Consider the following 12,048-nt stretch of genomic DNA (forward strand, 5'->3'; position numbering starts at 1 on the left):
GTGGAGGCCAATCAACTATGGCTTTGATCTTTTCTGGATCAACTTTCACTCCTTCTGCACTAATGATATGCCCCAAGTAAAGCAACTCCTTCATTCCAAAGTCACACTTAAATTCTTTTGCAAACAATGATTCAAACTCCAAAATGTTGAGAATTTCATCTAAGTGCTGCAAGTGCTCCTTCCATGACTTACTGAAAATGAGGATGTCATCAAAGAAGATAAGCACGAACTTTAGCAACTGCTTCTGAAAAATCTTGTTCATGCACGACTGAAAGGTAGAAGGTGTTGGAATCCAAGAATAGTGAGAGGGGGGGGTGAATCAGTGTTCTACCGGTGAGATCAATTTTAACCTTATTAACAAAGTATTTCAGTAACCGGTAACCATAAAAGAATATAACAACAAATAAAAATGATGCAACCATAAGAACATACACCATAACACAAAGATTTATACGTGGAAAACCTCAAAGAGGAAAAACCATGGTGGGATTAGTGATCCACAATATCTATCCTCTGGCCAAATGAATAAATATTACAATAGGTGCCTGCACATGCAGGAAGGCCAACAACCTAGAGCGCACTGCTCATCACAAAAGGAGCCTCACTGACTACAAACACCAAATATGGAGTTACAAACAAAATTCTGAACTCAGAGAATGCATCTACTATGCTGGATAAGTTCCGGTTCAAGCATTGTCTGTACCGGTTTTCACTGTGTCCTCCTTTATTGGTAACTTCGCATCCCAAACTTCTAAACCAATAACCAAGACCGACTACAGAATATTATATTCGCATTCAGTTGATCAACATTGCTCGCACAATATCACATCGCTATATCTCACATATCTTCAAAATAACCTAACTGGACTGACTTAAATACCCTTCGTAATCATAAACATAAATGCCTTATGTCGGCTTACATTGATATTACAATTTATTTACATGTTGGCCTTGATAAAAATAAATGCATTAAACTTCGTGACCAATGTTGCTGATCGGTGCCATGTAAACCTGCCGGATCAATCTCCTATGTCAACCTCATATACCAGTTCCTAGTTTGCCAGTTTCCCTGAATGCCAGTTGCTGAATCATGAATACCGGTGAGTATCGGTTAAGTGTCCAACCCAAAATGATGCGTGTTGCCATCAATGACAACACAACTAAACTGGATGAGTGTCAATTGCCAACAGAAGGTGCATTAGTCAAGTCAAAGGGCATGACTAAAAACTCAAAATGCCCAAAGTGGCATATGAAGGCTGTCTTCTCAATGTCAGATTCCCTCATCCTAATCTAATGATAGCCGGACCTGAGATCAATCTTTGAAAAGTAGACAACACCATGTAGCTCATCAATGAGCTCATCAATCCTAGGAATGGGATACTGATTTTTTATGATAATCTGATTGAGAGCCCGATAATCGACGCACGTGCGCATGGTCCCATCCTCCTCCTTCACTAGAACTACATCCGAAGCAAAAGGGCTCTTGCTTGGCCAAATGTAACCCATGTCAAGAAGCTCCTTAATGGCTTTCTCAATTTCATCTTTCTACTTTTTGGGGTATCGATAAGGAGTAGTCATGACAGGCTTAGTGCCTTCTTCTAACTCAATAATGTGTTCAGTACCTCACTCAGGAGGTCCACCAGGAGGTGGATTCTCAAACACCTTACTCCTCTTTGTAAACGAAGTTTGAATGTCATCAGGATAACTTCTCTTCTCTTCAAGTGAATTAGATGGCATGATCATGCACTCAGGAGATTTACCAAGAGGGGGATTCCCAAAAATCTTACTCTTTTGTGATTAAAGATTGTATGTCTGCAGAGTAGCTTCCTTTTTCTTCAAGTGGACTTGATGGCATTATCAAACACTTTGCTGCCCACTCCACTTGGTTATGGCGGACCAACCTCTCCATCCTCTTCAAGGATACAATCCGAGGGCCTCCATTAGACATCCCTCTCAATACTACTCTCTTTCCTTCAGACATGAATTTTAACTCCATGGTTTGCAAGTTAAGGGTGATCTCTCCAAGAGATCGCAGCCACTGAATGCCAAGGACCACATCATCAGTCCCTCCAATGTTGACAACATAGAAGTCATCCTTGACTTCATAGTTACCCAACTTCATTGACATGTTTGAAACCATCCATTTGCAACAAATGGTTGTTCCATCAGCCACCATGACATTGAAGTCTTCAATATCATTAGTGATAAGACCTCTCTTTGCAACAATTCTAGCATCAATGAAGTTGTGAGTTGCTCCGGTATCAATTAGAGCAACAAGTCGATGCTCTCCCAATGCTCCTCAAACTCTGAATGATTCATTCTTGTGAAAGCTCGAGAGTTGGGCAACTATACCCCTATCTTCATGGTCTCTTTCAGGCCCTTCTAGAGCCTCTTCATACTCACTTCCCTCCGAATCAAGCTGCTGTTATGAATTTTCAGAATCTGATCCATTAGCTGAATATGCCTCTATTTGACGAGCATTACTCTTCCCATGGCATCTATGACCCGAAACCCAAGGTTCTTTGTAGGAATAGCACAGATTCTTTCTTTGAAGCTTTTGACTGAGCTCATCATCCATCCGGGAAGGAAACTTCTTAGGCTGCTTAGAAAATTTCTTCTTGTCTTTACGAAATGAGAAAGGCTTTGTCTGAAATTTGGACTTAGGGGCAGCCAACTCCATGCTCCTAGCCTTCTTGATTTGAAAGATCCCTGATGGATCCCCTTGCTGATCTGCTGTAATTTTTAAAATAATAAACTATATTTTCCTGTGATTTTTGCTGATGGTCTTACAAAATAGAGAGAAGTTGCAGAATGTTTGGTTTCTTTTTGTATTTTTTTGAAAATATAAGCAAGTAATGAATAAAGAACAACAAATAAGGAAGGAAACTGAAACAAGTCAGAACATTCAATTAAATCAGAATTGATACAAATCGTACCAGGCAGATTTCTGATTTATAATATCCAGATTATTCACTACGCACTAGGGATGTGCTTACATCCAATAATGGCGCCAACTGAAGGGTAGATGATGAACACAAACCAAGAACACCAGCTATGGCTGAATGAAAGTCTTCACCACTTCTAGTGTATAGTGTACCTGCTGTAATGGTGGCATCAAGCTGAAACAATCACGCCCCAGCTGGGAAATTCAACCACCCTGCTGAACCCTCACCAAGCAATCTGAATCTCCACAAGGAATAGCGCATACACTCTGACCAATAATGCCAATGCCAAAAGAATCCATTGCCAATCAATAGCTGAGGGCTACGTCCCAGCCAGTACCAATCATGGGGTTTGCATCCCAGATTGAAGAATTGCTCTACCAGAGCAATATCACACCAAACAAGTTTTCAATATGTAAAAGATAATGAGAAATTAGGTTTCCTTCTCCTTATATCTCTTTCCTTCGAAATCGAACCCTAAAGATATATGAAAAGTGCGCTTTAATATAAAGTCATATTTCCCAATATTGGGCGCCCAAGTATAGAGAAAACACCACTTTTTCAATATAAAATAACTCCAAGCGCCAAAAGGACCCTGGCAAGTGAAAATCATTTAGAAAAGTTCAAGACCTTTCCAACGAGCTATAACACATGGGCATACGAATCCAGATGAAGCCAAAAACCCCTTATTACTCTGAAATGGCTATAGACATAGCCTTATTTAAAATATTAAAACGCTAACTTAGGAAATATTTAAATATATTAAAATATAACCCAAATAGCTACAGAAAGCTCGAAACACACCAAAAGCCTGAAACTAAACCCGTCACCTATCTGTGACTGATGTCGGAAATCATGGATCAACTGGCAGTCTCATCCCTAAAATCTAGGGATGCTCCTAGAAACTAGGAAACACACCCAAATCTTCTAAAACTGAAACCAAGGAATGGTCTCATGGAACCCCAACCCTGAACGATGTCACAACCTCCTAAAAGTAGGAACTGCCTCCTAAAATCAAGGAACTGCTCCAAATTGGTCTACTATTGCGAGAAACACCAAATCCAAACACTGAATATCCTGACTGAGTCTCTATCCACCATTGCCAGCCTACAAGACTCCATAATAGGCTAACTCACAGGTCTCTGCTAGACAGAGCTAAAGAGGGGACATGACATGATTGCTTCAGCCAAGGTGGTGGGTCAAAGGCTTTTACCCAACCTTTCAATGGTTCTTCAAGTCCTTTAGTGAATAAGACCACTAACCTCTTCTCAGAAATACTACTGACCATAACTCAAAGACTTTGAAACTCAATTATGAAAGTATCCAAAGAACCTTGCTGTTTGAGTTGTGCAAGCTCCCTAAACTTCACCTTCGGATCCTTGGTATCAAATCTTTCAATCAACTTGTTGGTGAATTCCGCATAGGTATTGATCAAGTTATGGCCAAGGGTGACCAACCCATGGTACCACCACTCGTGAGTAGCTCCATCCAAGTGCAAGGTGGCGAACTTGATGCTCTTCTTCGGGCATAGGCCTCAAGGACAAATAATTGTCCAACTTTTGCACCCATGCTCTAGCTATGCTCTTACTGCTTCCATTAAAATGTGCTAGAGTAACCTTCCCAAGAGCTTGTTGATAATCTCTTGGAGCGGAGTATCGATTATCATATCTTCCTTCTCTCCTATTCTTCTGATTCATGTACTGGTCAAGAGACAAGACATTTCGGATCTCTTGGGGAAGTGATGCATACTCCACAAAACTCGCCCGGATCTCATCAGCCACATGGACTTCTACTTCAGGAGGTGGTGTTTCCTTTGGAAGGAAAACTGATTGCAAAGGTTTGGTCACCGATCCAACAGGCATTCCACCATTATTGCTACTATTGTTGCTGCCATGCCCATTTCCACCAAATTGTTGGAAGTGTTGGCATTATTTCCACTACTATTTTGATTGTGGTCTTGACTATGTCCTCCGGCATTCTGTCTAAAAGTGGCTATCATCTGGGACATCATGTCCATCATTGTATCAAATTTTTTCTTTATTTTCTCCACAAGCACAATTGCATCATTTTGACTGAATATTCTCTCTCATTGAATCCACAGTTTTTACTGAATCAACTTCCTTATCTCTGTTTCTCAAAACCTCTGAAAAAGTTTCTTCTACTGGCACTAACGGTATTTGATACCGCTGCCTTCTCTATTCCCGGTTGTAGTATCTGATATCTCTGTTACTCATGGAACCCTTCTGTCACATAGGCTGGTAGGAAGAGTGGCTCTGATACCACTGTGATATCCCCCTTAATTTTTTCCCAATTTTTTTCCACAATTACATTTAACACAACATTTGTTATGGTTAGGAAATGAAAACCAAATGCTGTTGAAAGTAACCCTCCACTTTTTGATCACTAAGAGCCCAATTTGGGAGGGTGAGAGCATATAGTGTCGAGGGGATAGTTAGATGCCAATAACTAAAAATGATTACAATCTTCGGGCGGCAAGCCAGCTCCTTCTGTTTATACAACGGGATATTGAAAAACAATGCAATCACCTGGCGGTAAACCAGCCAAGGACAAATCAAAAAACTGAAGAATGCAATCACTCAACCGCTTGTGCAGCGGGAGGACTAGAAATGGAAACTAATATCAACTCCACCGCTTATTCAGCCGGAGGACAATATTACAAACTCAAGATAGGCGGCCAAGCCAACCTCTTTCACTTATGCAGTGGGAATCAAATAAGAAATCTGAAAGATAGTTGTTAGTACTACTAACCAGCTTTACAAATTCATTACAATGAATTTTGAATATAATAAATATTACTAATCTAAGATAGGTGGCTAAGCCAGCCTCTTCCACTTATGTAGTGGGACAACAAAAAGCCAAAATGTTTCTGTTCGTAGTAAGTACTACTAAGTTACTAACCAACATTACAATAAATATGAAATTCGATAACCAAGTGTTGATTATGAGCCGACAATTGCAAAAACACCTCCAATAATCACCTAACCACCCAATCTACTCTCTCTCAAAAGCACACCCAAAGACCAACTTTCGACAATCTGATATTTATGACAGCAAGCTAGAAATGCATAACCAGCAACACCCAAACACATCAAAATGCTCCTAACTCTTTCAAAACCCACTCAAGTCACCCAACAACACACCCAAACTGATAATAAGCATATAGCGACTAAGAACCAATAGGAAAACAGCAACAATATAACCCCAAACACTCAGCATGCAACCCAATGCACTCCTTAACAAACACGTCTAAGCTGAAAAGTTCGATTTGCAATTAAAATTTGGAAACTCAATACTAGGGGCTATAAACTTACAAATCTTATTGCTGGGAGCATAGAAATCTTTAGAGCCAATACCCAGAATCAATAGGAGCCCGCACAGGAAACTAGGAGTGAAAATGCGCTTCAGCCATGATGCCAACCAGCAACTCAGAAACACACAAAATCACACCAAAAACAGAAAACCAACTGAAGTAACCATTCCCAATAAGCTCTATCTATTCCTCTGAGTGAGAAATAGTCTCTCCGTAGCTAGGTGCTATCTCTTAAGCACGAAACTGACATAGGCTAGGAAGCTCGCAACTTCGAAGCACAAATCTGGCACCATTTCGGCAGCACTTCGTTTTACAAATTTTCATGGATGATCAAAATGAGAGCCCAAGTCACTTATTTATAACTTTTTCCCAGTCAAATTCAAATGCAAATGCTCCCCAAATTCGCCCAAATCACATGTCATTTATTCCACTCACATTTGGCGATTTATTTCATTTCATTTCATTTCCTTCAAGTATATAGGCACCCAAAATGAAGTCCACCACCTAGGCTTCAAGTTCGAACTTTTCTCTTGGTCCATACTTTGCAACATAGAAACATTATAACTTAAGCATTTTCCATCCATGTCGTTTGACTTAGAGAACATATTAATCTTTTAAACATAAAAAAGTATTTCCCTTTTCCTAAGTCGTCCAACAATGATAATTAAATATTAAACCTTAGAAAATTGTATGCAAATCAAATACTGATCAATACCAAAATGAACCATGAATGTGAAGTGTTGAAAAACCGTCAAACTGACTGGGTTGGAATCCTACACTGAACTGCTAAAAATAGAACTGCCTGAAAGACACTTACTAAAAATATTAAGTCCTGAAAACAACTCCAAAAAGATTGTTCTTCGAACCCTATAGCTTAGCACGGAGAACCCAAAAAAACCCAATAATCATGATCACTGCCATCAACTTACTAAAAATAGTAAGTTCTGCAAACTCCTTTGAATTATTTGCATGTCATATCACTGCGAAGCTTATGGAAAATCCAGAAGGAAACCTTGATTCAATCTGCCAAACTCCAACCAGAACATCCCTGAAAACTGCGAGGAATCCTCCTAGAAAATAGGAAACCCTACTTTTTGCTTCCATTTCGCACAACCTTTAAAGATTGCATTGCCTCTATGTAGTTGTCTCCTAGTGGCGAAGCAGAGTGTGGTTTGGTCTCACTTGAGCAATCCCTGTCTCCTTTTTCTTAGCTCTAGATTAAGCTAGCCTAGCTTTCTAAACCCTTCCCTATTTACTTTCCACATATTTCAAAATAAAAAAATCCTAAAAAATGAGCCCTTCATTGCTAAATCATTTGTGAGTTAATTCCTTGAAATTGCAAAATTGTCTAATCTTCTTTGAAAGTACGTAAGGCCCTTTGGATTACCAGTAAATCACATTGGCCAACTGAGTCACGTCCATTGCACATAGGAACCTTGGAGTCGATTTTCTTAAAAAACACGTCAACAGTTACCTTGTTCCTGACTTGGGAAGATGTGCACTAGTATGTTTTATGTTTGGGGCTGCATGGAAAGATGAAATAAGTTGTTTTAGGTCCACTTTATCTCCTGACTTGGACTACTTTCACTGCAATATGTTTTTGAGGCCAACTTGTTGAGGTCATTGCTTGTCTCCTGTTCTGGCCGACCTAATTTGATTGTTTCCTTGCTTGTGGAGGATATATATAGAAGATCAAATTAGTTGCAAGAGTGTGGATTTGTGGAATGTGAAGTATGGAGCAGTAAAAGTATGTGATGGAAGTTTTGGAGCCAAGTTTCTTAACAGTTGCTTGAGGCAGTGAGTCAAGAGTAGCTACATTCTCAGGAGATTGTGAGTTGAAGGCTTATTCTTATACTTCAAATTTTCATATATCCTTCTTTGAGATAGTGAATCTCTTCAACAGGTCCTTGTATCTTTCTTAGGAATTCCTTCAGGGAGCAGTGTGCTTCCTTAGGTAGTGAGCCTTAAAACAAATTGTAATCTTGTTCATATATTGTGAGATATATCTCACTGTGGTTTTTCCTTTATTGGGTTTTCCATGTAAATTTGGTGTTCTCTTGTGCATTGGTGTTCATTGTTGATGATTTGTTAAAGATACTAATTAATTTTTTCTCAAAGGGAACATTGTTGAACATTGTGTTGTCATTGATGTCAACATTGTATATCAAAGGTTATGTCAATATTATTATTATGTTCCCCTTGATGTCAAGGTATGCGGAAGGTTGGTGTAATTTTAATTACTTTTGTCATGTCATGTCAAAGCATCTGAGTTCTGCAAGGACAAAGTCATGTTGGATATCTCTCTTGCAGAATGTTAGTAGTATCATCATGTACAGTTGCAGTTGTTTATGGAGGTTTGGAAGTGTCTATTATATGTTTCCAAGGACTATTGCTTAGAGATTGTATGTGCATTGGCATGCTGTTTGGTACTGCATTCTTTCACAGTGATGTTTTATGCTTTGTGGTTTGGAAGATGAGTAAGGCTACACACAAAGACAAATCTTTTCAAGTTTTAGAGGTGGAGCTCAAGGAGAATGAAAGTTAGAGTCAATAGAGTTGTCACAATGCTAGTTCACTGACTTTGTTGATGGATGCGCCAGAGGATTGTAATGTGTGCTAGCTGGAGGAAGCGTGTGAAGGTTGGTTGGAACTAGTTATGTTCGTGTTGGGTTACATACTGTGTGATCCCAATCTTGGTGTAATGTGTTGGCTTTAGGACTGGGCCTACTACACATTTGGTTAAGGAATTTTCTTGTGGCCAACTTGCACATTTTGTAAATATGTTCTAGGCTGAGATAAGAATGTAATTATTTTTTGGAATGCATATATATTGCTGATCTAGATTCATTCCAATGTGTGTGTAAATGAGTAGAAGATAACTGTGGCAAAAGTTGTGCAAATTGTCTACTCAATTTGTGTATAAGTCTGCAAACTGAAATGCAGATATGATGCACTGTGAGAATGTTCTAAAGCAGATCAGATGAGAGAGACGTTGGAGGCCAAGCCTTGAAGGTCTGCATGACATATCTTTCATATATCTTGTTGTATTTGAGGTTGATGCCTCATTATCTAAGTTGGTGCTTAGTTTTTGAATTAAGGGATTGGTATCTCCTATAGGTAGGTGCCTCCAAATATAATTGGGGATTGGTGTCTCCATTTGAGGTTGTAATTCTTCTGGGTTGGTGCCTACAAAATATCGTAAGTTCATCATTATCTTTGTGAGGCTAGATTTGGGCAGTAGATCCAAGTAGCTATTCTCACTGTGGTTTTCCCTCCTGGGTTTTCACACATGTCTGGTGTTCTTATGTGTTGATGTGTGATTGTGTTTATCATTTGCTTAGTTGCTGCAATGGTAAAGTAAGATCCAATAATGGTCCTAATGATAAATTGGATTGGAAGTTGATATTTGACATACACCGATTCACCCCCCCTCTCAGTATATCAGTGTCTAACAAACATAGAACATTTGTTTTAAAATTTAGAGAGATATGTCAAGAATATTATGAAAAAATGACTTCAATAACTCACATACCTGACTACAACAAACTCAGCTGATAGGGAAATGTTTGCATTGTCAATGGCAGGAAAACCTTTCTTCATAATTGTAGGTACACAGATCTTTCATGGTGGCAACAATTGATACAACACAAAAGTATGGTAGTTATTAAATTCACAAGCTTGTCTCTACAACGAGAATTGTCATCAAGTCCTTACTCAAAAGGCAAGGCTAACAATATAATCTACACAAGGCACCCGCACAGCCAAGTTAGATGAAACCACACTTGCTCCATTGAGATATGACAATTGATATAAGCATGCGACTTTTCTAGAAGTCGTGCTCTTTTTTTGTGTTTCATGATTTGAGCTTGGCTGATAAAGAATGGTGCCAGGCACATTGGGATGCAATTCAAAATATTACAATAAATATCCACTTTGGAACTTATAATCTACCTTATAGAGGCTTTAGTTCTATCCAACATTTTTTATGGGACTATGTAAGTGGCCTTCAAGCTCTAGAAAATGTATCATCATCATACATTATTTGGTTATTTTAAGACCTTTGTACTACATTCTCTTATGATTGAATCTTTTGCACTTCACACAAGTTGACATAACTTGTTTGGCCTTCAAGCTCTAGAAAATGTATCATCATCATACGTTGTTTGGTTATTTTAAGACCTTTGTACTACATTCTCTTATGATTGAATCTTTTGCACTTTACACAAGTTGACATAACTATGTAAGTGGCCTTCAAGCTCTAGAAAATGTATCATCATCATACATTGTTTGGTTATTTTAAGACCTTTGTACTACATTCTCTTATGATTGAATCTTTTGCACTTTACACAAGTTGACATAACTTGTTTTTATTCTTCTACACTTTCAATGGATTGTAATACCATCTTCCTCTCACATTTTCTTCTGCAACAACCAGGCGTTGATACAAATTGATGAAATTGGAGAGGCTGAATAGTTTTGCTTTATTGCTAAACTTTAAGATCCAAAGACCTTTAAATAGATAATATTTGTGGATAAATGTGTCTCTTGCATGAGACATGACTCTCCGCAACAAATGTTCTGGAGTGATTAATTATAATTCATATTGTCTCTGAAAGTACTAATTTTTTCCTTTCTTGGCCACTCAAAGAACAAATCCTCACATGTTTAAAATTGTATTTAGATTCAAATTATAACTTTATTTATTTTGCTTGTGATCAGTATCTTTTTACTCTTACTTTATTCTCACTTGTCTACTATTTAATGGATTAACTGCTCTATAACATGTTTAATTTGCAGGATAAGGAGATATACAATTTTTTTGAGCCAGAACTCCCATTTGACAAAGAAGGGAATGGGGCGATTCAGGAAGAAAGAAGTCAGCCATCCAAAATAGACGCTAACTCTAGATTAGAAGATACAAATCAAATTGAAACTGGAAATGGAGCTCTTGGTTGGCAAGATGGATCATCTGTATTGGATTTGAAAGGGGAGAATTATTTTTCATGTGCAGTTGGACGCAAACGATCAAATGCACGATACTCTCTTACATCCTCAGAGGAAGTTGTTGCTTTCTTAAAAGCTCTTGTTAGAAAGAATCATTCACAGCCTACTGAGACTCTTGCAAATGGTGTGCATAATCTTTATCCATTCTAGTTTTTTTTTTATCAATATATATAAAGTGAGAGGTAGTTAGCACAATAACATATAACTGCGGCAGAGTTTTTTGAATGTTTCTACTATGCTCAACTCAAATTTTGTGGTGGCTATGGTTGTATTTAGTTATTTGTTGATTACTAACCATAATTTTAAGATTTTAGTATGTTCATTAAATAAAATTAGAAGTGCATATACCATCCATGCATGATGTTACCACACTTGCAGACAAACATCTCTAAGTATATAGAGTTATAAAACTGTATTTATTATGGGCATTAAACTGCACTTTTGGGTTGAATCATACTTTCAAGATGCGAAGTTTGAATTATGAAGCTTATCACTAATCTACATACTGTGTTTGAATGATGTGATTTATGGTGACTTAATTAGGCATATTATGTTAATATATATGTCAAATTAATTAGAATTGAATAGAAGATTTTTTAATGTTTGTAAGGTTAAGACAATTTAAGGGATGGTAGATTTAGTTATTTTGGTTTCTGTATTGTTGATTTTCTGGTATTTATTTTGATGATGAGCTTCTGCTTCTACTTTCTTAATCGTCTCTTTTTCAAATATTTTTTTGTTAAAAAGTAAATATTACTATAAATTATATAA

The 12,048-nt window shown here is 37.9% G+C and overlaps 1 protein-coding gene across 1 annotated transcript in view; it reads left to right on the plus strand.

Moving 5' to 3' along the window:
• Positions 1–11,643, plus strand: part of LOC131068561 (alpha,alpha-trehalose-phosphate synthase [UDP-forming] 1) — a 246,855-nt gene extending 235,212 nt beyond the window's left edge. Inside the window, exon 16 of the mRNA XM_058003775.2 lies at positions 11,071–11,643. Within this exon, the coding sequence (XP_057859758.1) occupies positions 11,071–11,427 (357 nt within the window). The 3' untranslated portion in view covers positions 11,428–11,643. The remainder of the gene's footprint in view (positions 1–11,070) is intronic.
• Positions 11,644–12,048: the final 405 nt, after the last annotated feature.

Source organism: Cryptomeria japonica, chromosome 11 (genome assembly GCF_030272615.1).
Source record: "Cryptomeria japonica chromosome 11, Sugi_1.0, whole genome shotgun sequence".
Lineage (NCBI taxonomy): Eukaryota > Viridiplantae > Streptophyta > Pinopsida > Cupressales > Cupressaceae > Cryptomeria > Cryptomeria japonica.